This window comes from Erinaceus europaeus, chromosome 17, assembly GCF_950295315.1.
Source record: "Erinaceus europaeus chromosome 17, mEriEur2.1, whole genome shotgun sequence".
Classification (NCBI taxonomy): Eukaryota; Metazoa; Chordata; class Mammalia; order Eulipotyphla; family Erinaceidae; genus Erinaceus; species Erinaceus europaeus.
Genome location: NC_080178.1, coordinates 5484579 through 5512481, shown reverse-complemented (window position 1 = coordinate 5512481; position 27903 = coordinate 5484579). Strand labels below are relative to the sequence as shown.

Sequence of the window (27903 nt, the reverse complement as noted above, 5' to 3'; positions counted from 1 at the left end):
AATTCTATAGAATGACAACTCTAGTCTTGAAGGGAGTATCTGACATTCAGATATAATAGATATACATTGTCACTGCTTCTGGTGCCCTTTTTTTTTTAAGTTTTTATTTGTAAAATGGAAACACTGACAAGACCATAGGATAAAGGTGTACAGTTCCACACAATTCCCACCACCATCCTTTGATAGCTTTCCTATTTTTTAACCCTCTGGGAGCATGGAACTAGGAATATTATGGAGTGCAGAAGGTGGAAAGTCTGGCTTCTATAACTGCATCCCTGCTGAACATGGGCCTCCCAGCCTGTCTCTCTCTTTCCCTAGTGGGGAAGGGATATGCAGAGGTGGGGTTCCAGGACACATTGGTGAGGTCTTCTGCCCTAGGAAATCTGGTTGGCGTCATGACAGCATCTGGAAACTGTTGGCTGTAAAAGACTTAAGAGAGGAATCAGAGCAAATTGACTAATTATGAACCTAAGGGCAAGAATATTGCAGATGGAGATTTGAGTTTTCTATTTTGGACAAAGCTAGTAGGTCTATTTTAGGTCTATTCCAAGGGATCCATAACCTACTAGTTTTTGCCTGTGCCTGACATCTAATATACAGGTAACCTAAGCTATTGTCTGGGGGGATGGTGTCATAGTTGGAAAAAGGACCAGAAAGCTGGATCAGGGAAGAGAGTAGCTCCCAAATATGGGAAAAGTATATAAATATTGTTAATTGTTAATCTTTCTCTCTTCCTTCCTCTCTCTCTCTCTCTCTCTCTCTCTCTCTCTCTTTCATATATATATTATTTGCTAGACCAGAGAAATTGAGCATGGAGAGGAAGATAGTAAGGAAGAGGATCCCACAGTGTAGCTGGATGGAGAGGGGTTTGTAGCACATGCCCTGGGGGGCTATGAAGGTCAGCATAGAAGGGGTCAGAGGCCTGGCCTGTGGGGTCAGCCATGGGGACAGGCCACAAGGGACCCTACAGGTGAGACCTGGTGACTCTCTCTCCAGAGTAGATGGCACAGAGATCCTGAATGAATCAGACTAGCACAGGAAGCTTCTAGATGGGAGACAGAGTGAGCTAGATGGAGCCCAGGGAAGCCCCCTCTGTCTCCTGGGCCATCCAGGGCTGTGCACACTACCGAGTCACTGGCCATTCTGATGCCCGCAGCCAGTGGGCAGCTGGGAGGACTTTGTCAGTGACCAGACCCTGGAGGCAGAGCCCTGTGAGCCTGGCAGGAACTGAGTCCCAGCACAGCTACCCACTGCAGGCTCAGGGGCACAGGCTGTCCTGACTGGGTACAGGGACCCCTCTGCCCTGCTCAGCTCCCTCCTCCTCATCCATCAGTGCCCTCTGGAGCACTTCCCAGAGTGGCTTCCGGCCCCCTGGCTGCCTGAGTCTCCCAACAAAGAAGTAGATGACGGGGTTCACCACGCTGTTCAGGACCAGGAGGAGTCTAGACATAACATCTATAATATCAGCATATGGTGATATTATATTTGACCTGAAGACAAAGAGAGACACACTATGAGGCAGCCCGAGCAGCAGGAAAGCCAGCACGCTGAGCAGGATGGTCAGGTAGAGCCTGCTGGGCTGCCTCTTCCTGGAGCTGCACTGGACCCGGATGAGCAGAGTCAGGCTGGACACACAGAGCACCAGGAAGGTGAGTAAGGTCACCACAGCCTTAAATCCCATGTCATCAATACAAACGATGTCAGAAAAGAAATTACACAAAATCTCGCATATCCACAAACAAGAGCCCAGCCCCCAGATGAGGGCACACAGGATGGAGGAGAGATGGGCCGGGCGGTGGCATCTATACCAGAGGGGGCAGAGCACAGAGACGCAGCGCTCGGTGCTGACAGCCATCAGCAGGCTCAGATCTACCATAATGGATGATAAATAGAATGAATATAGGACACCTTCAAACTCTAATACATCATAAGGTAAAAGATAATATACGGCCCATATACTGTTCCCTATGAGGAAGGTGAAGTCAGCCATGGCCAAGTTGAGGATGTAGACAGAGAAGGGGTTCCTCTTCACACGGAAGCTCAGCAGCCAGATGACAGCCCCATTCCCCACCAACCCAAGGAGGCAGATGAGCACCATCACCAGATGGAATATATCCCAGTCAATATATACATCAGAGTAACTTGAGCTATCAAAGTCTGTATTGTTATCTGATGTATTTCCTGCTGTTGAAGAAAAATACCAGTCCGAAGGGTCCAGTGCAGAGAAGCCCGTGGTATTCATCGTGGGCTACAAGCCCTCTCCTGGCCCTACTCAGTGTCCCCTGTGAAGGTGGAGATGGGGAGGGACCAGGGTCTCTGAGCTCAGGGGCCCCGTCTCTGCACACACTCAGGCTCAGACCTCCCCAACCTGGGACAAGGACACAGCCTGGGACTCTGGGGGAGCCCCTCCCAGGAAGGACCTGCTCTCACAGCTCGAGGCTCCAGCAAGCAGATGAGCCCCGTCCTGACCTCAAAGTCCAGTCTCTCCTGACACCCTGCAGAATCCTGGACACACGTGTCCCCAGAGCCCAGGACAGAGACCCTGTGATGTTGGTGTCTGAGCTTCTGGGGCTCCAGCTGGGTCCCTGCTGTCCTCTGGCCTCTAGAGCTTCCTCACCTGGACTCTCCTCTCAGCAGGAATGGCTGTTCTTGAACGTTCTATAAATTGAATTAAACAGAAATCTTCAGATATTAGCAGATTTCTATACCTCACTCCTAAGCAAATGACTGGCATTAACAGGAAAGGACAAGTGTGAGCAAAAATATGGAGACAATAGAGCTCTAGTAGTCTGTGGGACACATACAAACTATTACAAACACTTTGGAAAATAGCATAGGAGTTGGAAAGGAACTAAAAATGGAAACACATTCTGCTCCAGCAGAATCATTCTTAGGCATTTATCCAGCATGGGGGAAAATTGTGGAAAACAAAACTGGTTCAAAGACACATCTGCACCCCTCTATCATAGCTGCATTATTCTCAGTAGTCAAAGAGAGGGTGCCACTAAGATGCCCATCATCAGATGGCAGGATAAAGGGCACTGTGTGGGAGCTGGACCATGGTGCATCCGGTGAAGTGTGCATAATGTCATGTCAAGGACTCAGGTTCAAGACTCCACTCCCCACCTGTGGAAGGGAAGCTTTTCAAGCAGTGAAACTGTGTTGCAGTTGTCTCTTATCTCTCACCCTCTCTATCTCCCCTTTCCCTCTCAATTTCTATCATTCTCTATAAAAAAAAAAGTGTCTACCAGGAGTGGTAGCTCCAAATCCCAGTGATGCCCTTGTACCAATTAAATTATAGCAGCTATGAGATATGTGTTCCATGGAAGACAAACAGATGATAATGTGTCCTTTGTGACAATTTGGGTGGAATTGGAGGTGATTGTGATCAGTGAACTGAAGTAAGGAAGTGACAGGGAAACACAACAGATGGTTTCACTCATGTGTGGAATCTAGATAGTTGAAACACAGAAAGAAAAAATTAAGAAAGAAGTGAGCATAAAAATCAGATGAAGCAATGCAGATTACAATTAGAGTTTCCCAGATTATCAGCATCTACTGTGACAAAGGTCTGAGAATATCAGGAATGGAAGGAGATTCCCCTGAAGGAAGAGTCAGTGAAGGGAACTGTGCCTAAGAGCTCCCTTGAGGGAGGGACCAGAACCTTCCCCTTACTGTGGAGCCAGTCCAGGAATCTTCTGTCAGCTCTTGTGTCTGTCCTGTGCGGAGCTGTCGCATGAGGAGAAGACAGAAATGGCACAGCACGGCCAGCATCCAGGAAGCTGACACACTCACAGGTCCCCCAGACAGGGAAGGTGGGCCTGTACATGTCTATGATCTCCACCTCTATCTCTGTATCATCTGACATTACTAACCATCTACCTGTCAGGCGCCTGCTCACTGTCTCCGCCATCTTTCTCCACCATGGATCTGCCCATCTGTCTCTGCTTTGAGAGAGGTTGCTAGTGAGGGCGGGCCTCACACTGCTGCTGTTCAGTCCAACCTGCAGGGAGGGCAGCAGCACTGGGCCCAGGAACAGCTGATGTAGCCGAGTGTGAAGGACGGAGGGAGACAACCCCGTGTTTCCTGGGTATCCTTAAGCTCTTCACTCACTCGGGAGTCTGCTGACAGCCGGTGAACTGCTTTCCCCAGAGTGCACTGATGGCGTCTGTCTGTGTGTCTGTCTGCCGCCTAAAACTCATCATAGAAGAGAGAACTTTGTGCCTGTTGAATAGCTGTTTCCCTAAGGACAGTAGTGGGGAGCCTCCTCAAACAACTTCCCAAATGTCACCATGTTGTCTATCAGCATCAGCATCACCCCACACACAGGTCAGAAGCAAGTTAGACCTTCGTAAGCAATGGACGTCACACAGCCATGCTCAGGGCAGCCAAGACGTGGAGACCTCCATCCTGCCTTCTTAGGGGTTCTAGAGTAGAGCATGGGCACAGTGGGAAGACACAGAACAGACTAATGTGCATCACCTCATGCAAGGACTGAGAAAGTCAGCACACGCACACTCACACATGCACACGCACATGCACACGCACACGCACACACACACACAGGCACACACACTGTTCAGCCCAAAGGAAACATCACCATTTGCAACAGCAAGGATGGCCTGGTGGGCATGAAACTGAGTGAAACAGATCAGACACTGGACAACAATTCCTGGACAATGTGACTGTGTGGAATAAAGAGACAAACTCAGTCACCCCTGGGGCAGAATGGGGTAGGGAGATAATGGTCAGAGCATGAGGGTGTAAGGAGATAACGGTCAGTTTCACAGGGAAGAGATGGCAAAGGTCTGAGGTCTGAGGACCAAAGTGTGACTGCAGTGGCCACATTGAATGCTCTAATATTATTTTATTTTGTTTTATTTTATTTTATTGCCAGCAAGTCTATTGGGGTGCTTGGTTCCAGCATTATAAATCCACTGAGCCTGTTGGCCATTTCCCCCTTTACTTTCTTCCTAATTATTTTTTTCCTCCAGTGTTACCCCTGGGTTTCAGTGCCTGTACTACAAATCAACTATTCTGGGAGGGTTTTCTTCTCCCTTTTCTTGCCCTTGTTGTTTATCTTTTTGTTATTACTCTCGTATGCTTTACATTGGTTTGTTCTAGCCCTCCCCCGCCAAGAGAATTAGATCAGTCCAGTTAATTTCGCGGCCCGCTTGGCCCCGCCCCTAGGGACCCTGCCAGAGTTCGAGAGTGGGAGAGTTTCAGAGGGTTCCCCAATACGAGAGTTCCAGAGTGCCAGAGTAAGAGAGGGTTCCTGAGTTCCAGGGTGCCAGAGTGCGAGGGTTCCTGAGTTCCTGAGTTCAAGAGTAAGAGAGAGAGTGCTTGCGCCGCCGCAAAGAGACAGCAGAGTTCTGTTTGGTGATTAGTTTGTCTTAGTTTATGAATCGTGGTTCCTGAATAAAGAAATACAGCTGCCCTGCCCAGCCGTTGTCTCCGTGTCTCTGTTACCCGCCCGTGAAGCCAACCTGCTGGCAAGAGCCTTCTGAAATTTTAACAACAAATGGCGCCCACGTGGACCTGACCTGCGCATCTCTCAGATAAGTAAAGACAATTTGGCTACCTATGCACTATGGCCTTCTCTTCTGCTTGTGAAGAGATCTCCAAAAGCCTCTGCTCTTTCTTCACGAGACTGTTTCGCTGTTTCTGGAACATTTATCTCTGGACCACTCTGTGGTTTCCACTCACTCGGGTGAACTCAGAACAGCCAGCAGGAAGAGCCAGCGGGCGGGAGGTGAGGCGCGGAGCTGCCGTTTCCACCTGGTTAAACAGCCAGCCAGCCGGCTGCACCCAGACAACCCCGCAGCCCTGCAGCCCGCAGGAGCCCAACGCCAACATGCAAGAACCCGAGGCCAGCCCACAGGAGCCGGCTCCCCACCGCGTGGCGCAGGGCACTGGACGTGTGATCCCTCCACACTGCTCGGCCACTGCGAGCAGGGCAGCAGACATGGCAGGGCCATGGGGCAGGGCCACGGCGGCCTATCATGGCCGCCACCCCTGGGCACCTAGGCCCACGCCTTCTACAAAACTGGCCTGCCTGCCCTCTTTCTATAAATTCTGGAACCATCCCGGGCCTCCCGGACCCCCGGGCTCCCTGCCGAAACTGGGCACACGAGATCTCCAGCCGCCGGTCCGGTCTGAAGGCAGACAAGCTGGAGTACTCAGAGATTTGTGCAGAGATCGCAACCTGCAATTCCTAAAAGTGAAGCTGTGCGGGAAGCCACCTCTGGATGGTGAAAACCGCCCCCCCCAACAACTAAGACAGTACAGATTTAAATTCGTGTTTAAAATGACATATCTTCGTAACAAAGGTTTCTCTCCTCGTGTATTAATGACCATGTTTATGTGTGTGTTTAAAGTTTGGTAAACAGTAACTTTAAGGCTAAATTCTTACTAGACAAAGTTAAATGAAAAAGGTTTTCAACGTAATTCTCATAAAGATAAAATTAACTTACATTTAAAGTCTGAGGTAAAAATTAGTTAACAATCAATATATTTTAACTAAGTTGGTCTAAACAAAAGGTTAAATAGACTTGTTGATATGTAAAACTCTCCATTACCTTCTCTATTAGAAATGGTAGATCGCACAATGGCTATGCTAATTATTCTCATGCCTGAGGTTTCCTCTTCAGCCCACACCTAGGGTGTGTCTCCATCTTGAATGGGTGTAACAAAAGGTTAAAAAGACGTTGTTGATATGTAAAAGTCTCAAGTTCCTTCTCTTTTAGAAATATGCTAATAACAAGTTTTGTTTCATAGTAAGTAAGTTGCAGCCAGCTGCCTTTGGGACTCTAGGCCGTTCCCCGCCCCCATACAAATGTCTGTCGAGACAGGTACGCCCCCCAGAGGCAAGAAATGTTTTTTTAAGCTGATAAAGTTTAGCCCACAGAGGCAGATATGGCTCCCTCAGGCCTTCCCTTAGTAGCACACTGGTTCTTGATACTATAGTCATTTAGTTAAAAAGAAAAGGGGGAATTGTCGTATGCTTTACATTGGTTTGTTCTAGCCCTCCCCCGCCAAGAGAATTAGATCAGTCCAGTTAATTTTGCGGGCCGCTTGGCCCCGCCCCTAGAGAGTTCAAGAGTGGGAGAGTTTCAGAGGGTTCCCCAATACGAGAGTTCCAGAGTGCCAGAGTGCGAGGGTTCCTGAGTTCCTGAGTTCGAGAGTTTGCGCCGTTGCAAAGAGACAGCAGAGTTCTGTTTGGTGATTAGTTTGTCTTAGTTTATGAATCGTGGTTCCTGAATAAAGAAATACAGCTGCCCTGCCCAGCCGTTGTCTCCGTGTCTCTGTTACCCGCCCGTGAAGCCAACCTGCCGGCAAGAGCCTTCCAAAATTTTAACAACAGTGTTGGATAGGACAGAGAGAAATGGAGAGAGGAGGGGAAGACAGAGAGGGGGAGAGAAAGACAGACACCTGCAGACCTGCTTCACCGCCTGTGAAGCGACTCCCCTGCAGGTGGGGAGCCAGGGGTTTGAAACGGGGCCCTTTATACTGTCCTTGCATTTTGCACCATGAGCACTCTACCCACTACACTTCCATCTGGACCCCTCTTTCTAATTTTTATTAGATAGGACAGAGAGAAAATAAGGGAGGAAAGGGAGACGAAGACAGGAAGAAAAAGACAAGACACCTGCAGCACTGCTTCACAGCTTGCGAAGTAGACCCCGCCCACTGGAGGAGAGTGGGGATTCGAACCCAGGTCCTTATGCTTGGTTATATGCGCACTTAACTGGGTGCACTGTGGCCCAGCCCCCACTCCACTTCATTCTATCCTCCTAATTTGCTGAATGGTAGATTTTACACTTGCAGAAATTCTTAAGAACAGTGGGACACAGCAGCGCTGTGAGGTGCTGGTGCCCTGAACTGGATCACTGTCCTCAGCTCACAGAGCGCCTGCACAGGGACCCGGCATGAACACCGAGTGGGCTGAGGGCGATGGCATCAAGGTTTGGCAGAAAGACTCTCAGGCCTCAGGCTCCCGGGTCTCAGGTTCAGTTACCTGCACCGCAAGAAACCAGGGCAGAGCAGTGCCCTAGGAGAATAAAGACAAAACAAATGAACCCAACAGACACACATTTTAAGTGTCAAACATTCTTCCATAAAGTGAGGAGCAAAAAATAAATGTTTAAAAATCCTGCATGTAAATATCTGGCAGAATATTTGGTCACATACCAAGTTCAGTGACAAAAGCAGTAGCTACAAACCTAGCCTTCCCATAGCCTGGGAACACGGGGAATGAATCCACTACAAAGAGTGAAGTCAGATTTCTCCAGATCTACAGATTACAGAGTTCCTGGCTCTCAGGTGACAAGGGAGAGGAAGGGACAGGAAGGCACAGGCCCACCCAAGGGAGAGGGAGGGACAGGCAGGCACAAGCCCACCCTGTGAGAGTGCTGAGTGCAGGTCCCAGGCAGAGGGGGCTCCACAGCTCTCAGCTCAGGAGGCTGTGGTTCTGGGGTGGGGAGAGAGCCCCACCCTGGGGCTAAGCAGACTCTGAGATAAACAACGAAGGGAGGGCCTGGGCAGTGGCAAACTCCACTGAACACACAAGAAGCAGCACACAAGGACACTGATTTGAGGCCCAGCTCCCCACTTGCAGGGGGAACCCTCCCTAGTTGAGAAGCAGGTCTGCAGATGTCTCTCTTCCTCTCTCTAGCCCCAACTCCTTCTCCTCTCTCAGTTTCTCTCTGTCCCATCAAATAATACAACAGGGGAAGCCAAGTGGTTGCTGAGAACAGTGGATTCATGGTGCCAGCACTGAGCTCTAGACATAAACAGGACAAAAAAAAGAGAGAGAGAGAGAAACAGAAGATGAGGCTCCTGTGTAGTGTGCCCACAGAGACAGCGTGCAGAGCACTAGCAGCTAGAGTTCTGGGTGTGCGCATAGCAGGGTGGACAGGGAGCTTCTCTGTGCTCCAGGGAGAGAGAGGGTTAGGGGGGCAGCACAGGGAGGGACCTTTCCCCACCCACATGTCTGCATCCGTGTGAGCATGTCTGTGAGGCAGGAGAAGCTCAGAGCTCCAGCTCCTGTCCTGTCCCGGCTGCCCCCACACTCTGACAGCGAGGACAAGGGGATGGTCCTGGAGAAGGCGCTGCCCACAGCACAGTGAGGCTGGGTGCTCCCTGCACAAGGTGGGTGCTGCCCTGCCCGGAGTCTCTCCTCTCACAGGGAGCTCATGGGGACAGAGCAGAGCTAGGACCTGCCTCATGGTGCCCTGACTGAGGTCTCAGGTGACTCTCCTTGGGGACACGTCCCTCAGAGCAGGGACACAGTGTGTCTGCTCACTGTCACCCAGGGCTGAGCTGAGTCCACTCCCTGTCCCGGCTTCTTCTCTGTCCTGCTGTTCATTTGCTGGGCTGTTTTCAATGACTGGCTAACAAAGATTGGAGACATTATTCATCCTGATAGGTTTCTTTTCAGACAGAATCATAAAATGTCATAGAGAGAGAAAAGAGAGAGAAACCTCAGCACACTGACACTTCCTTCAGTGCATGAGGACCCAGATTAGAACCTGAGTGGGTCATTATGATATCTTTTATCTTTCTTTAATTACCTTTATTGATTGATTTATTTTCCCTCCAGGGTTCTTGCTGGGTCTTGGTGTCTGCATTATGAATACACTACTCCTGGAGGCTATTTTTCCCCTTTTGTTGCCCTTGTTTTTCATTGTTGTGGTTATCACTATTGTTGTTATTGCTGTCATTGTTGTTGGATACAACAGAAAGAAATCAAGAGAATAAATGAAGACCAAGAGGGGAAAGAAAGATAGACGCGTGCAGACCTGTTTTACTACATGTGAAGTGACCACCCTGCAGGTGGGGAGGTGGGGGTTTGAACCGGGAGCCTTACTCTTGTCCTTGCTCTTCATGCCCTGTGCATTTCACCTGCTGTGCTGCCACCAGACCCTTTATGATAATATCCATTGGGGAATCCAAACCATGAAAAAGAGGCTCATCCTCTCTGATACATCAACCCTGTTTTATCTCAGGAGGTAAGAAGCAAATGACAATCAAAATGAGCTGGAGCAACAGGCACTTGGAAATTGCTCAAAGACTCTCAGAGCATCTTAGAGTCGCCCTCTCCCTCTGTCCCCTGAACATTCTATCTCTTCTCCAGGGCACACTTTCACCAAACTCAGCCTAATGCATGGACCAAAACTAGTGACCATTGAAAGGATGCCCCCTCATACCCAGCATGCAGAGAGAGGCTGAGAGCAGAGAAGGAGCCATGGGTCTTAGGGCAGACAAGACACAACACAGACCCTTCTTCTCACCTGCGTCTCCTCCAGAGGCTGGGCCAGCCTGAGCATGGGGGGCTGCTGCACCGTCTCTGTGCTCCTGGGGTCCTGGGATGTATCCCCAGTGTGGTCAGAGGGGACCCACCAGCTCCCTGTGTCAGACGCTGAGCTGAGCTGAGCTAAGGGGCAGGCTCTGTGGTGAGTCCCAGGGAGCCTCCTGCCCTCCCGTCCTCCATCACGTGGGCCTGCTCAGAGACTCTCAGAACCCCTGAGTGCTGGGATGGTCATCTTTGATGACTACTAGAACCACCTAATGGAGACAACCCATCTTCTAACACTACTTTTAAGCAACTTCAGAACAGAGAAAGTAGAGTAAGCAGCAATAAGTATTGCACATAATGAAGAAACATTATGCTTACCCAGGAAGTATGTGTGTGAAAAACAAAACTGAAATTGGTGTGCAGGACTCCTCCAAAGACCACATCAGAAGAGGCACAAAGAGGAGGAAGGATACACTCTCACCCCCAGGGGCTGACAGAAGCAGGGGTGAGCTCCATTTCCAGTCAGTGTCTCCACTGGAAGGTGCCATTAGATCCCTGGATGCAGCCTGTCTCCAGCCCATCCCAGGAGGAGGCACAGCAGTGAGGAGAGAAAATGGACTTGACTCTCAGCAGAGAGCAAGGGGCTGTCCAGTGCTAGGATTTCAGGACAGGGACAGAGAGGGGACCTGCCTGTGAAGACAGGTCTGCTGCAATATACAATAGATGACACTACAGAGAGTTCACCTGCAGGGAAGGATGAGCCAGTTTTGTCAGGTAATGAGAGACATTTAATTATATTTGATTGAGATATTACTGACCTGCACTGAGCAGTAACGGTGCACACGGTGCTGATCTGATACGCTGCTGAGTTAGCAGAGCTTTACCGTGAAGATGAGCAACTCTTCATCCAATCATGAAACTTTGTTTCCTCTCTGTGGGAGAATATTGAAGATCTTCTTGTCTGTTACCAGGTTTGAACCACAAAACAACACTGATTGTCTAACCACAGAGCTTTGCAAGGGAACTCAGCAACAGATTCAGTGTTACTGCGAAATTTAAAGATATCATACTAAGATATGATTACTAAATGTCTTTCAAGCAACATCATTCATATAGACAGACACATGCTTCCACAGCCTAAGCTTCCCCAGTGCACCACCTCCTGGGCCCCCAATTCATCTGGACTCACCTCTTCAATTGGCTAAGACAGTGTTTCCTTCCATTCTTCTGCACCTCAGCCCATCTTTCTTTTAATATGGTAGGTGGAGCTGCCCACCTCACTCAGCTGTGCTCCTATCTGTTCCTCAGGCCAACACCTTTCCTTCTTATTTTGTTTTTCAAGTGTCTAGAAAATAACATTATTGATCTTGACATCTCCAGTTATTATCAACAAGGACAATGTCTGTATATTTGAAAACAAAAAGTTAGACTCGTCCATAAATTGCAATATCTATGTGGAGGGAAAACAAATTACCTCAAATTTTACAAAAAGAAACACTCAGAAACTACTCACTAAAAGATGTTACTGTAGCAGGTTTTCAAGATGCAACTCAAAACATCAGCCATAGATTGAAATTGAGACACTCTAGTATACCACACTACTTAGCAAAGTAGTAAGATAATAACACACAAGCACTGTCAGGTGACAGGCGGCCATGCTGAGATGCAGCGGCTGCTGTGACCCGGAGATGGTCCCTCACGGGGTGAGGAGCAGGTGAGATGGAGACACAGGCTGCCCAGGAGCAGCTCCCGTCCTGCCCTGCTAAGCCCCGCGTCAGGTGGGGGCTCCTCAGCACTCGTGGGTGTGAGCAAATCCCTTTATGCTCCCATGAATATGTACACACAGTTTAATAAGATTGCATAGATATGACACCATGCTGAGAAGTATTTGACACATTATTACAGCCATACAAAGAGACAATGGTATTTATTCCTCATGGAGAACAAAGCTGCTATTTTTAGTGGCACAGCATTTCTCAAAAATAAAAGCAACAGCATAAACTTATTTTTTCTCGTTGTCTACTGGTAATCAACAAAGTGCAAACAATTAGAATTTAAGGCAAGCAATCTTTAATAGAAGGCAATTGTGCAGAATGGCAACTCTAGTCTTGAAGGAGCATCTGAGTTTTTCTTGTAGTCTATTATCAGTAATCAGGAGGAGATATGTGGTCATGGGGATGTAGAATGTATCCGTGTTATAAAGAGTATCACTGGGTCAACCAGCTGTGTGCTGCACTGGAACACAGACACAGAGTCATGCAGAAAAGACTCAACCTCAAAATCTATCCCCTCTGTGGGGGAGCTCACACAAGACCAAACGGGGTCATTACAGACTGTGAGGAGATTGTCAGGAAGAAGTAACATCAGTTTCTCTAAGAGGAAGTGTGGTCACAATGAGTGTGAAGCTGAAAAGTTAAAGTGTGGATGCCATTTTCCTAACCAGGAAAACTAAGTTGAGAGGAATCTGTCCCTTAACCAACTGTAGGTGTATAGGAAAACCCAGTGAACAAGAGGAAGCAGAAGGACACTGAGGGGAGATGGGCCAGGGCACCATGTCACAGTCTGGCTGCCAGATGGCCAAGGTCTGGGCACCACTCCCCCTGCTGGGGGGGGGGCCTGCTGCAGATACATCTACTGCGCAGACTCACTGAGGGAGACACCATGTCTCCCTGCCCATTAGCAGGCAAGGCTGAGGGGGCCCTGACCCCTGACACAGGGACCCTGCTGGGTGTCCCCTGCTGGAGCAGCACAGGGTCTCAGAGCAGAGGGAGGGAGCCAGGCATGCAGAGAGGACACCAGAGGACAGTGGGGGGTATAGAGTGGGGACCCTGTGGAGATACCTTCAGACTTAGAGAATGGATGGACTGTGGTGAAGACAGGACCAGGGTGAGATGAACACACAGATGGGGAGGACCAGCGAGGGGACAACTGTGTCCATTCTCTCTCTCTGGCCCAGGCTGCCCTATGAGAGAGGCCTGGTGTCTGTCACGCTCACATCTGACACTCAGGGAACACAAGTGGACATTGCCTGTCCAGCTGGTGAGGATGTCCCAGGATGTCCCCCCTCCCAAAGTGGAGTCTGAGCAGAGCAGGACAGCACTTGCCTTGCAGAGTAGACATGCCCAGAGGGTTTGTGTGTGGAATGTGGATACACCGGAAGTCAGCTCAGCGACAGGTGGGGATGTGAGTATCAGCACCTGACCCCAAACACCTTAGAGATGAGAGTTCACCCAAGACAGGCGCTCACACTCTGCAAGTGGTGAAGGAGAGGGGGTTTGCAGCACATGGCCTGGGGGGCTGTGCATGTCAGCACAATGGGAGTCAGAGACCGTGACTGTGGGATCAGCCATGAGGACAAGCCACAGAGGTCCCTGCAGTTGGGGGATACCCTGTACCCAGGCCTGGTCGCCACTCTCTAGACAAGAGAAAGATGAGAAAGCCTGAATGAACAAATGTGAGAGGGAAACTCCCTGATGAAAGAGGCCAGCAGGGAATGGGGATGCATGTCACAGCCTCCTGCTGTCAATCTAGTGCCAGCAGTAGCCTGCCAGCTCAACACACTTGTCAGTCACATAAACTCCCCCAGAGAATGGGGTTGTGACCAAGGACTTTCTCACCTAGAGCTGCACAGGCAGCCCTGTGTGCAGGTCAGAACAAGATCCTGGGAGAACTGCTACTCCAGCCCCTGGGAGACACACAGCCCCTCTGGGGACAGTGGCCTCACTACACTGCTCCTTCATCTCCTCCTCATCTGTCAGCGCACTCTGGAGCACTTCCCCAAGTGGCTTCCGGCCCTGCAGCTGCCTGTGTCTCCCCACAAAGAAGTAGATGATGGGGTTCACCACACTGTTGAGGACCAGGAGGGGGTAGAAGATATTCCTTAGAATGCCGTAATATGGGGGCGGGGACGGCGAGAGTCTGTGGACCATGGTGGCCACCCCATAGGGCAGCGTGAGCAGCAGGAAGGCCAGCACGCTGAGCAGGATGGTCAGGTAGAGCCTGCTGGGCTGCCTCCTCCTGGAGCTGCACTGGACCCGGATGAGCAGAGTCAGGCTGGACACACAGAGCACCAGGAAGGTGAGGAACGATGTCACACAACAGAGCAAAAATACTACAGGACATTCAGTGTCCACAAAGAAGAAACACAAGCACCAGGCTATGACTGAGCAAGAGCCCAGCCCCCAGATGAGGGCACACAGGATGGAGGAGAGATGGGCCGGGCGGTGGCATCTGTACCAGAGGGGCCAGAGCACAGAGACGCAGCGCTCGGTGCTGACGGCCATCAGCAGGCTCAGACCCACCAGGAAGGAAGAGATTTCCACTGCTTCTGTGAGCTTATAAAGCACAGCCAGTCCTAGATTTAGAAGAGCAATTGTGAGCCAGACACTGTTGGCCAAGAGGAAGGTGAAGTCGGCCACGGCCAAGTTGAGGATGTAGACAGAGAAGGGGTTCCTCTTCACGCGGAAGCCCAGCAGCCAGATGACAGCCCCGTTCCCCACCAAGCCAAGGAGGCAGATGAGCACTGTCACCAGGTGAACTGGGAAATCAGAGTCGTTCACTTTAATATCTTTCAAAAATGTGGTGTTCTTTGTGATGTTTTCATGCAACAACTTTACATGCAGGGGTGTCTGTAGATCATAGTGAAGAAGCATTTGTGTTATAGGTATAAAATTATTCACTCTTTCTCCCACTGCTGAAAATACAGTCTTATTATAAAACTCAGAAGTGTCCTTCATGCCCAAAGAGCTGCTTCCTCCTGAAGATTCTGACTCATTGCTGACATCAAGAATGTCCAGATAAAGGTTCTCACTGTATGGTACTTCCCCTGCATCTAAAGACAGAGCATAGTCCTCAGTGTCCAGTGCAGAGAAGCCTGTGGTGTTCATCATGGGCTAGAAACCGCCTGCTGGCCCTGTTCAGTGTCTCCTGTGAAGGTGGGATGGGGACAGATCAGGGTCTCTGAGCTCAGGGGTCCTGTCTCTGCACACACGGAGGCTCAGACCTCCCCAGCCTGGGACAAGGACACAGCCTGAGATTCTGGGGGAACCCCTTCCAGGCAGGACCTGCTCTCACAGCCTCAAGGCTCCAGCAAGCAGATGAGCCCCGTCCTGACCCCAAAGTCCAGTCTCTCCTGACACCCTGCAGAATCCTGGAATCCTGAACACACGTGTGCCTAGAGCCTGGGACACAGACCCTGTGATGCTGATGTCTGAGCCTCCAGGGGTCCAGCTGGGACCCTGCTGTCCTCTGGCCTCTAGATCTTCCTCAGTTGGACTCTCCTCTCAGCAAAGCTGACTGTTCTGGAGAACTCTGTAAATTACACACGCTGTACAAGTGAGGAAACAGAATCATTACGTCAAAGTAATATTAAACCTTTAAGCCAAAGACATCACTAACGAATGTTACATGTTTTTGTTTTTTCAGCTGTTATTTATGTGAGTTACCAACATGAAGGAGAGATAGAAACAGAACATCACTTTAGCACCGGAAGAAGCCACCTCATTGGCAGATCTTGAACCTCAAGGCTTTTAAGTCCAACGCTCTAGCCACTGCGCCACCTTCTGGGCCACATGTGTACAGACAGCTGTTATTATTATGCCCAGAGGAAACAGTGGTAGTGCTGGCTCACAGTAGTTTCCAACAATCACACAAATACACAAAGTCACACAAATACACACCCCCCTCCCCAACACACTCACAACAACAGCTTGAAAAAATGTTTCTAAGTCCATCCAGAGAAGACTGCACAATGTCAAGTTTGACTACAATTGGTATGAAGAATGGAATTTTTTCATTATCCACAATCAATAACAATTCAGCAACTAGCCAGCCTTTTAGTTTCATGACCACAGAATCAGGCCTTTAAGGCCACCCTGAGCTGAGAGGCTCTGTCCCGTGAGACACTGCTGTGTCTGAGCTCTGGGCGACTGCTGGTCTGTCCTCACACGTCCTGTCCCCACCCTGGCCCGACTTCAGGACTGTCAGGATTGTCCTGTCTGAGGCCAGCATGTGTCCATGGGCATGAGCTCAGGGAAAGGATGAGACCACCTGTGACAGACAGCACACCTTGTCCCCAGGTTCCCTGTGCTCCTATTCTCACCATGTCATGCCAGGACACTGTCTCTCTGTCCTTCTTTCCCTCTTGCTGTCAGCTCTGAGTAGACACTAACTAGCAAATCCACCACATGGTCATTGGTCCTTCTCACAGGACTTCCTGTGGGACAGAGCAGAGCTGAGGGCTGTCTCACTGCACCTGTGACCCACTTCTCATGTGACTCTTCTGGTGACATGTCCATCAGAGCAGGACACAGAGTGTGGTCACTGCCGCCCAGGCAGACCTGGACCCACTCCCAGTCCAGCTGGCTCTGTCAATTCTGTGTGTCTACACCTGCTCATTTTAACACAGGAAATGGCTGTGTTTTGGTTTTCTTTCTCCACCTTCCCCTAGGCCTGTAGCACTGTGTGTTAAATCCAGTTACCGTGGGCTCACAGAACTGTGGAGTTTCAGGAACGCACGGTGGGCCCTCAGCACAGACCACCCCCAACCATCTTGCCACATTCCTGCTTTCCAAGCCATCCCTTCCCCACACCTCCCTGTGCCCTTCCTGACCAAGAGAGCTGTGCTTCCAGTGTTTCCTCTGGGAAGCTGTCAGCAGATGCCAAACCCTGGAGCATCCCCTTGACTTGAAGTACAACTTCTACTGAACTCTTAACGTCTCTTGTATCTTAGGAGGCAATGAGAACAAAAAGAAAGTGTAGGAACGTGCTCAGAAGGGGGTCAGTCAGGATCCCACCAGGATTCTCTGAAAAGTCCGGACTTCCCTTCTGTCCTCGGGACACTGTCTTATTTCTAACAGACAATCACACCAGCCAGTCAACCAGCCCCTTGGACCCAGGAGCAGACACAGTGACCGTGGAAAGGACGCCCCCTCAGACTCAGCCTGCAGAGGGAGGACAGAGAAGCTGAGAGCAGAGAAGGAGCCATGGTCCAGAGCAGAGGTAATAAAACACAGACCCTTCTCACCTGCATCTCCTCCAGAGGCTGGGCCAGCCTGAGCTTGGGGGGTGCTGCAGCGTCTCTGTGCTCTTGGGGTCCTGGGATGTGTCCCCAGTGTGAGCAGAGGGGATCAACCAGCTCCCTGTGTCAGAGGCTGAGCTGAGCTGAGGGCAGGCTCTGTGCTGGGTCCCAGGGACCCTCCTGCCCTTCCCTCCTCCATCACGTGGGCCTGCTCAGAGACTCTCAGAGCCCCTGAGTGCTGGACTTCCCTCCTTGATGCTTTCTAGAAGGTCCCTGTGGAGAGGACCCATCTCCTGATAGGACCTCTAAGTAAGTACAAGCTGAGAAAATAATTAGCAGCAATATGTATTTCATATAATTGAAGAGACATTATGCTTCCTTAAGAAGCATGCACAAAACAAACAGAATGGAAATTGGAGCATATCATTTCCCTAAAGAGCACAGGAGAAGGCGCTCAAAGAGAATCAGTGATAAAATCTCACCCCCAGGAGGCTGACAGAAGCAGGTGTGAGCGCCATTTCCTCTCACTGTCGCCCCTGGAAGGCGCCATCAGTCCCTGGAAGGAGCCCATCTCCTGCCCATCTGAGGAACAACAGGGCAGGTGTCCTGAGGGACAGTGAAGAGAAGAGAGGAAATGGGCTTGACTCTGAGCAGAGTTGGAGGGGCTCCTGTACCCAGTGCTCCCTGACCCCCTCCTGACCAGCTACGACAGAGAGGGAAGTGCTTCTGTCCTTGTGGTCAGTGTTCAGTGCCCACTGCCCACCTCAGGACTGAGCAGGACACTGGCAGGATGGAAGGTGTGAGGCTCAGACAGGTTCTGTCCCTCTCTGAGTCCTGTGTGTCCATCTGGGGCCACAACTTGTCCTGTGAGAACAAAAAAATATGTGACTCAGAAGGGAGAGGAACACCAAACCATGTTGTATGCTTTACATTGGGTTCTAATTCTCCCCCGCCAAGAGAATTGGATCATTCCTGTTAATTTCGCGGGCCTGCTTGGCCCCGCCCCAAGGAACCCCCGCGAGAGTTCCAGGGTTCCTGAGTTCGAGAGTGGCAGAGTTGGAGAGAGTGCTTGCGCCGCCGCCGCCGCCGCCGCAAAGAGACAGCAGAGTTCTGTTTGGTGATTAGTTCGGTTTAGTTTATGAATCGTTGTTCCTGAATAAAGAAATACAGCTTCCCTGCCCAGCCGTTGTCTCCGCGTCTCTGTTACCCGCCCGTGAAGCTAGCCCGGCCGGCTAGAGCCTCCGAAAATTTTAACAACAAAACCATGACTCCATTTTTTTTCCCCTAACAACTATTTCATTGATATGAGTCACTAAATCATAAGTGAAACGTTTGTCTTTCTGTCCTTTTTCCCATGAGATTTAAGTGTATCTTCTTTTCAGTACTCCATTTATTTATTAAATAGAGGCAGAAAGCAATTGAGATGTACGGGCAGATAGAACAGGAGAAGAGAAAGACCTGCAGCACTACTTCACCACTTGGGAAGTTTCCTTCTAGATGGAGACCAGGGTCATGAGCCCATGTGCCCAACCAGGAGAGCCACTGGCCAGCCCCTCAGGGATGTCTTACTGAACACTCACCTCTACTAGGGAACCAAGTTCCCAAAGTATGTCTTGAAGTCCAGAGAGAGTTTCAGAAAGCAGGGACTGCTGGTCTACCTGTCTCTCCTGACAGAGTGCCTCTAATTGTGTTCAGGGAGAGACAAGACACAAATAGAAACCTGTGGGTTGAGTTTTCATGCAGATGATAACATTATTTACAGCAGTTCATATAAAGTGAGGAACAGTAACAGGTAGAGAAGTAAAGCAATGCTGTAGATCTCTCTCTCTCTCTCTCTCTCTCTCTCTCTCTCATTCCCCTTGCATTGTTGCTCTGTCCTGTCAAATGATATAGAAAGAAGAAGAAAATTAATGGAAAAGGAGGTGGAAGAAATCAGTTTGGTGGTGAGGCAATGTTGTTCTGACAAGATGGTGGTGTCGAAGCCATCCCATAGTTCAGGCAAGTGACTCCAGGCAGTTGGAAGAAGACCAGCAGTGAAGCTGCCTTGCTAACAACCGTGAGAACATGTTGCTGATGGATTGCACAGAAAACTATGTGGGCAGAGGTGTAACCGAAGCCACTGACAACCATCCTGAGGTTCTGACTCTGTCCAGTCAGGAGCCATTGCTTTGAGAGGACACTCAGGGCTCAGACAGAATCCTGCACTTTGCTTTGAGATGGTGCTCTTGCCCTCTGCCCTCTGCCCTCTGATCTCCAATCTGATTCATCTGAAGTGCCTAAAAGTGCACTCACCAATCCCACTGGTGTTCAATATTTATTTTTAATTTACTATCAATTGTTTTAGCAGAGCCCTGCTCAACTGTGGTATATGGTGGTGCTGGGGACTTGGAGCCTCAGGCATGAAAATCGTTTGCAGATCCATTATGCTATATCCCCAGGCCCCTACCCCCACTGATATTCAAAGTTGCTTTCTCTACCTTCCTTCATTTCTTTATTTCTTTTTTTTTCTTTGTCTCCAGGGTTATCTCTGGGGTTCAGTGCCTGCACTACAAATCCACTGCTCCTAGTGGCCATCTTTTCCATTTTATTGGATAAAACAGAAAGAAATTGAGAGATATGGGGAGATAGAGAGAGAAAGAGACAGAGAGACACCTGCAGCTCTGCTTCACCGCTTGTGAAGCTTTCCCCCTGCAGGCAGGGAGCTGGGAACTTGAACCCAGATCCTTGCTCAGGTCCTTGCACTCCGTACTATGTGTGCTTAACCCATGTGTGACCACCCATCCCCACCTTCTTCCCTCCTTCCTTCCTTCCTTCCTTAGTTAGGAGCGCATGCATGCACTATTTCACCACCCCTGAGCCGACAATTTAGAGAGACAGAGACTAACAGAGAGTTAGTGCAGCACCAGAGTTTCCCCCAGGGCCGTGTCCCTCTCATATGGCACCAGGGCTTGAACCCAGGCCAGGCACAGGGCAAGGCATGCACCTTACCAGGTGAGCTATATTCCAGCACATTTCAGAAACATTTAGGCCACCAAGGCTCTGTGCCTGCATGACGCCATGACTCCCAGCAGACTTTGTTTCCTTTAAACTTCAGTTAGAAAGACAGAGAGGGGGAGAGAGAGAGGGAGAGAAAAGGAGAGAGAGATCAAGAGAGAGAGAGAGAGATGGGCAGGCCACTCTACCACTCCTAGAGCTTCCCCATGGTGCCAGGGGCTCCAACCTGCATGACAAAGTGTGCACTCTGCCAGGTGAACTATCTCTCAGGAGATCTTCCTTTTAAGAAGCTTGTATGTGAGCCAGGGAGACAGCATCATGGTGATGCAAAGAGATTCTCATGCCTGAGACTCCAAAGTCCCAGGTTCAATCCCCTATACCACCATAAGCCAGAGCTCAGCAACGCTCTGGTAAATAATTAATGAATTAATTAATTTAAAAATATATCTCAGCAACAAACTAGATTCTATTTTTTTTTCCACCTGGGGCTCGGTCCCTGCATGACTCCACTGTTTCCAACAGTCATTTTTTATACAGAGGAAGAGACAGAAAGAGATAAAGAGCAGGAACGAAATGGGAAGTGGGGCAGAGAAGCAGAGATAGCTGCAGCACTGCTACACTGCTTATGAAGCTTCCCCCCTGAAGATGGGGACTGGGAGCTTGAACCTGAGTCCTAGTACATGGCAATGTGTGTGCTCTACTGGGCAAACCATCATCTGCCCCCAGTAAATCTTTTTTTTTTTTTTACCAGTGCACTGCTCAGCTCTGGTTTCTGGTAGTGCAGGCAATTAAACCTGGAATCTTTGGTGCCTTGGCCATGAGAGTCTTTTCACAGAACTCTTATGCTATTCCCCAGCCCCAAACTAGATTTCTAAAACACAAAAAGAAACACAAAAATATCCTCATGGGTTAAAAGAAAAATAAGAATTTCTTCTCTGATGGTGCTTATGAAAAAAACACTGAGAGCATTTTCCAATGTCACCTGAGTCCCCCTGTCCCTGAGAAGGGGACAGGTGTGAAGCTGTTTTTTTTTTCACTCTCTTTTTAATAATATTTTATTCATTTGTTTAATTTTTATTATATACAGACAGAAATCAAGAGGGAAGGGAGAGAGAGGGGGAGAAACACCTGCAGCCCTGCTTCACTACCTGTAAAGCTTCCCCCTGCAGGTGGGGACCAGGGTCTTGAACCTGGGTCCTTATCATTGTAACATGGGCACTCAACCAGGTGTGCCACCACCTGGCCCCAGCAACATTTTCTCTTAAGTCATCATTCTAGCATATTTCTCTCTGATTTATTTTTAACATCAATTCTTTTTGTAATTTTTTTATTTGTTATTAATAGTTTGTTACAAAATGGCAAGATTACAGTATAGATTGAAATCCTTTACAAAGCCCCAGACACTACGTCATCTTCCTGTGGGAATCTCTGTGGTCAAAAATCATCAATGCTCAAGAAAAGAAAGTCTATGAGATGACCATCATCAAATTTGAAAAGTTGTAGCTCCACAGTTTAGAGTCTACATATCCCAGGGTAATGCCCTTCTCTCTCTCTCTCTCTCTCTCTCTCTCTCTCTCCTCTCCTCTCCTCTCCTCTCCTCTCTTCTCTCTCTCTCCCAAATCATTACTAAATAAGCATTAAAATCAAAAACTCAAGGAAATAGGCTACATATCATAGAACAATACTCTTCTTCCTCTCTCTTTCTCTCTATTTTTTTAAATTTATTTATAAAATGGCAATATTGACAAAACCATAGGATAAGAGGGGTACAATTCCACACAATTCCTGCCAGCAGAACTCCATATCCCGTTCCCTCCCTTGATAACTTTCCTGTTCTTCTCTCTTTTTTTTTAAGTTTAATTGTGACACATTTATTTCACTTCCACACATTTCTATACTTTCAGCCCTTTTTCAGAAATGGATTTCAAGTTGTTCACACATTTTTTTTAATTTTATATTTTTTATTTATTTATAAAATGGAAATAAGAGGAGTATAATTCCACATAATCCCCACCACCAGAGTTCCATATCCCATGCCCTCCCTTGAAAGCTTCCCTATTCTTTATCCCTCTGGGAGCATGGACCCAGGATCATTATGGAGTGCAGAAGGGGGAAGGTCTGGCTTCTATAATTGCGTAAAGCTGTCTCACTTTGGCCACACGTGTGTCCTGATCATTATCCTAGGTTAGCCTTCTCATTGGGGATGATTTTGCCCTGGGGGAGAACTCAACAACATCTCCAGACATTCAGAGTCTACACCTGGGGAGGAGGAAGCACCCAGACATCCGGTGGGCAGAGGTCACAGCTGCTAGCAGAGGCTTTGCAAGGACAGGGCAAGGGCAACAATGAAGAATTAGCTCCGCTGCTTGTTGACTGAGAAAACAATGACTAAGCTAAAACCAAAGATGGACCTTTATTCAGGGCCTTAGACTGGCAAAACAGGAAGCACAGATCCACACAGCAGCCTCTCAGATTCTGTCCCTCTGGGGTCTTAGTGTAAGAGGGCTTGGGGACAAAGAATGATGGGGCAGGATGACACCGCAAAAACTAGGGATGATTAGAAATCGCGTGTCTGATAGTTCACAGGTTTTGTAGTCAGAATAGCTCTGGTTCCCATGAGGAAAGGTGAACATGTCTTCACACAGTTCTCAGAGAGGACTAGGCCTAAAGAAACTCAGTCGTTCTCTTCAGAAAGATGGAGTCTGGACACAAGATGGCGTCCGCTCAGTCTGCTCAGACATCCCTCTTTGAACTGTCTGTGACCCACAATGTCCGGTGCTGACACTGAGAAACTCTTGTCCTGGGCCAAGAAATGGAAGGGAAACTCCTGGGAAATAGTATAGGCTGTTTGGGGGGGGGGGGGTGTCACAGAATTGTTATTCTTTTTTTTTTAATATTTATTTTATTTATTTATTCCCTTTTGTTGCCCTTGTTTTATTGTTGTAGTTATTACTGTTGTTGTCATTGTTGGATAGGACAGAGAGAAATGGAGAGAGGACGGGAAGACAGAGAGGAGGAGAGAAAGATAGACACCTGCAGACCTGCTTCACCACCTGTGAAGCGACTCCCCTGCAGGTGGGGAGCCGGAGTTCGAACAGGGATCCTTATGCCGGTCCTTGTGTTTTGAGCCACCTGCGCTTAACCCGCTGCGCTACAGCCCGACTCCCAGAATTGTTATTCTTTATTTTGTAGTTGCCTTGTTTGTTTGTTTTTGTCTCTTTAGTGTAAATAGGCAGGAGTATGGGATTAAAGCCATAAGGTGTAAAGGGTCATGTGTCTAATTTCAGTTTTCAAGGAGACTTGAATCACTCACAGACAGAAGTTGGAAAACAAGATCAGAAGGGAAAACACTAAGCACAACTTGGACTGGAGTTGGTGTCTTGCACCAAAGTAAAAGACTCTGGGGAGGGTTCAGGTCCTGGCACATGATGGCAGAGGAGAACCTAGTGGGGGTTGTATTATTATGTCGAAATGTTATTCATGTACAAACATTGTATTTTACTGTCAACTGTAATCCATTAATTCCCCCATCAAATAAAAAGAAGAAGAAGAAGAAGAAGAAAGAGAATAGGGGGAGGGGAAGGGGGGAGGAGAAGATGAAGGAGGGGAGGGGTGGGGGAGGGTAGGAGAAGGGGATGGGAGGAGGGGGAGGAGGAGGAGAAGAAGAAGGAGAAAAGAGAAAAGTAAGCTTGAGGGGCTGGGCAGTGGTGCACCCGGTTAAGCGCACATAGTACAAAGCTCAAGGATCCTGGCTCCAGCGCCTGCCTCCCCACCTGCAGGGGTGGGATGCTTCACTAGTAACGAAGCAAGACATCAGGTGTTGATCTTTCACTCCCTCTGAATCTTCCCTTCCCATCTCAATTTCTCTGTCCTATCAAAAAAAAACAAAATTGAAAAAAATGGACGCAGGAACAGTGGATTCATGGTGCAGGCACCGAGCCACACTGATAACCCTCGAGGGAAAAAAAGAAAAGGGAAAGGAAAAAGAGAGGAGAGAGGAGAGGAGAGGAGAGGAGAGGAGAGGAGAGGAGAGGAGAGGAGAGGAGAGGAGAGGAGAGGAGAGGAGAGGAGAGGAGAGGAGAGGAGAGGAGAGGAGAGGAGAGGAAGAAAGAAAAAAGAAAAGAACGCTGAGCGCTGAGACTGCTGTTTACACTCATAGAAGCCATAGGCTCCTAGCAAAACCCAAGGAACCATTTGGTATCAAGGAAACTGTAAGGTGTTCCATTGCCATAAAGATTCTGGTGATCAGACTTTGACTGCCCTGCCGTTGGGAGGACTTTAACCTCACATCAGAGATCCCATTTTCAGGAAACAGTCTGGGAAGAGAAGATCTGGGATCCTTCTCTCTCCTCTCACCCCCCAAATCAGGCTCTATTTTGTTGTCACTGTTACTTGTCTGTTTTATGTTTTAATTAATATATTTCTTTATTCGGGGGGGAGTGAAATGGGGATTAGCAAAATAACTCATCTGGGGGGGTCCACTTCGCCACTCGCACCAACCCAGGTTCGAGCCCTCAGCACACCACACGGGAGTACAATTTGATGTTGTAGACTCTTTCCCTCCCTCCCTCTGCCTCTATCTTTTTTATTATTATTATTATTATTGTCTTTATTTATTTATTGGATAGAGACATCCAGAAATGGAGAAGGAAGGGGGTGACAGAGAGAAAGAGGAAGAGAGAGAGAGAAAGACACCTACAATACTGCTTCACGACTCACAAAGCTTTCCCCCTGCAGGTGAGGACCAGGGGCTCAAACCCAAGTCCTTTGTGTATTGTAACGTGTGCTCGACCAGGTGCCCCACCACCCAGCCCTCTCTCTGCCTCTCTTTCTGTCTGAACAAGTTAGCCCAGGCCTTCAAGGATAAAGCCCTCCAGGTGAGTCAGGACGTGGCTAGCAGAGAGTCCTTGGCCACTCACAAGGTCAGCACTGTGCCTGTGAGTGTCGGGATAGCTATGGCTGGTTCAAGTTCCAGGTGTCAGCTGCGGCTCAAGGCCCGTGTTTTGCACCTGGCACCTTCTGCACCGGGCACCCCTGCCTCATGTAAGTGCTGAGCTGGCGAACCTGGTGTAACAACGGTTGCTCGTGTCTAAGCTGTGTCGGCTGATGGTCTAAAAGGCCCAGCTGAGGACAATAAGGGGCCCGGCCGCCCTGCTACCTGTGGCTCTCTCTCCCTCACTCCGTGTGCTTTCTTCTGTGTGCCAAGGGTCTCATCCCCTTGATCCATTATGCTACTTAACCGCCACACACACATACTCTTTAACCTCCTTCCTTACTTCACTAGTAACTAAGATCCATACATTTTATCCTGAAGGACATATTTAACTGTTTTTTCTCGTTTGTTTATTGATCTTTTCCTTTTTTACTAGTGACTTAATACTGACTAACAAAATTATGAGATAACAAGGGTACAATTCCACACCATTCCTACCACCTGAGTTCTGTGACCCTGTCCCCTCCATGGGAACCTGCAATAGTTCTCCCAAGGTCACAACTATGGGCTGTTTTGTCTATAACTATCTATATTTATATATGTTCCCCATTTTTTCTGCGGTTTTGCCTTCTCTTTCTTCCTAAGTCACACCTACACCTGTTGCTACTTCTGAATGTCCTTCATTTTTTTCTCTTCTCTCTCCGGGTCCTGATAGAATTGGAGTTCAGAGCCCTCTGGTCATCTTCCCCTAATATTTATCCCCCTCTGGGGTTTTTGGTCCATTCAATTCTCTTTTTTTTTAATTTTTTTATTAGTGGTTTAATCATGATTAACAAGATTGCAAGATAATAGGGGTACAATTCTATACAGTTCTCACCAACGGAGTTCCGTATCCCATCCTGTCCATTGGAAGCTTTCCTATTCTTTATCCCTATGAGAGTATGGACCAAAATTCTTTATTTTTAATTTATTTATTCCCTTTTGTTACCTTTGTTGTTTTATTGTTGTAGTTATTTTTATTGTTGTTATTGATGTCATTGTTGTTGGACAGGACAGAGAGAAATGGAGAGAGGAGGGGAAGACAGAGATGGGGAGAGAAAGACAGACACCTGCAGCCCTGCTTCACTGCCTGTGAAGCAACTCCCCTGCAGGTGGGGAGCCGGGGGGCTTAAACCAGGATCCTTAAGCCCGTCCTTGTGCTTTGTGCCACGTGCGCTTAACCTGCTGCACTACAACCCGACTCCCCAAAATTATTTATGGGGAGCAGAAAGTGGAAGACCTGGCTTTTGTAATTGCTTCTCCACTGGACATGGTCCATTTAATTCTTAAGTGTACATTAATGTTCAGTTTCCTACCGTTTTGTTAAGGATTTCTGCATGTACATCAGAGACATAGGTATATAACTACGTGTATCGCACGCACGCAGCCACCACGTTTCTTTCTCTTGTTTTAGAATCAGGGTAACATGGGACTTATAAAATATGTTTAGATGTTTTTCTTAAACTCTTTGGAAGAATTTGTGAACTATTAATTCTTCTATAAAAGTTTTTGTGAAAGTTACTTAACTTGTGTTTAGGGGGAGGGTTTTGAATACTGTTTCAATTTCTTTGTGACCAGGAACTGTTAAGTTCAGATTTTTATTTCTTCTTTATTTGATCATGGAATGTGGTATGCTTTAAGATTTCTCTCTGTTGGTCCGAGGGAATAGTGGTGTCCCCCACTGTTACTACATTGCTGTCAATGCCTTTCTTTAGATAGGTTAATATATTGTTTTATTAATTATTGTTTTTTTAATTTCTTTATTGGGGGATTAATGGTTTACAGTTGACAGTAAAATACAGTAGTTTGTACATGCGTAACATTTCCCAGTTTTCCACATAACAATACAACCCCCACTAGGTCCTCCTCTGCCATCCTGTTCCAGGACCTGACCCTCCCCCCTACCCCAGAGTCCTTTACTTTGGTGCAATACCCCAACTCTTTTCTTTTTTTTTTTTTTTCCTCTTCCAGGGTTATTGCTGGGCTCGGTGCCTGCACCATGAATCCACTGCTCCTGGAGGCCATTTTCTTTTTTTTTTCCCCCTTTTGTTGCCCTTGTTGTAGCTTCGTTGTGGTTATTATTGTTGCCCTTGTTGACACAATTCGTTGTTGGATAGGACAGAGAGAAATGGAGAGAGGAGGGGAAGACAGAGAAGGGGAGAGAAAGACAGACACCTGCAGACCTGCTTCACCGCCTGTGAAGCGACTCCCCTGCAGGTGGGGAGCCGGGGGCTCGAACCGGGATCCTTACGCCGGTCCCCGCGCTTTGCGCCACATGCGCTTAACCCACTGCGCCACCGCCCGACCCCACACCAACTCTTTTCTATATCTCGATGCTTCTTTGCTCAATGCACATGTTAATGAGTGTTAATCAAGTTCTCTTGATTGCTTGATCACTATATGATGAATATCTTGTTTCTGGCTTATCTTCGACTTCACCTCTCTCCACTCCAGATCTGGGCAGGGAAGAGACATTAGTTCCTCTAATGGCTGGGGAAGAATGCTTTCCTCCTTTCTCAGGAGACAGTCTCTTATTATGAATCTCTTCTGTGGAGTCCCTGGAAGGAGAGGAGAGAGGAGGTGATGGTCTTGGGGCACAGAGGGTCTTTAACTCTTCCAGCA

The 27903-nt window shown here is 48.5% G+C and overlaps 2 protein-coding genes and 1 long non-coding RNA gene across 3 annotated transcripts; all 3 read right to left on the bottom strand.

The window, feature by feature from the left end:
• Positions 1-1258: 1258 nt before the first annotated feature.
• On the bottom strand, positions 1259-4519 carry LOC103109607 (mas-related G-protein coupled receptor member A6-like). Its single transcript, XM_007518716.2, has 2 exons — positions 4114-4519; positions 1259-2658 (listed from the first exon to the last, which is right to left on the bottom strand). The coding sequence occupies exon 2, from the start codon at positions 2240-2242 to the stop codon at positions 1259-1261; it is 984 nt and encodes a 327-aa protein (XP_007518778.1). The 5' UTR covers positions 2243-2658; positions 4114-4519.
• Positions 4520-12179: 7660 nt separating this feature from the next.
• Positions 12180-17371, bottom strand: LOC103109608 (mas-related G-protein coupled receptor member X4-like). Its single transcript, XM_060177425.1, has 2 exons — positions 17322-17371; positions 12180-15623 (listed from the first exon to the last, which is right to left on the bottom strand). The coding sequence occupies exon 2, from the start codon at positions 15184-15186 to the stop codon at positions 13915-13917; it is 1272 nt and encodes a 423-aa protein (XP_060033408.1). The 5' UTR covers positions 15187-15623; positions 17322-17371; the 3' UTR covers positions 12180-13914.
• A 29-nt stretch (positions 17372-17400) lies between these two features.
• Positions 17401-19106, bottom strand: LOC132534018 (uncharacterized). Its single transcript, XR_009545739.1, has 3 exons — positions 18896-19106; positions 17798-18179; positions 17401-17620 (listed from the first exon to the last, which is right to left on the bottom strand). It is a non-coding gene; the product is annotated as an uncharacterized LOC132534018 (long non-coding RNA).
• Between the last annotated feature and the right edge of the window lie 8797 nt (positions 19107-27903).

Bases quoted from the DNA above. Each gene is read 5' to 3' on its own strand.
- LOC103109608 (XM_060177425.1), bottom strand. From the start codon at position 15,186: ATGATGAACACCACAGGCTTCTCTGCACTGGACACTGAGGACTATGCT.
- LOC103109607 (XM_007518716.2), bottom strand. From the start codon at position 2,242: ATGAATACCACGGGCTTCTCTGCACTGGACCCTTCGGACTGGTATTTT.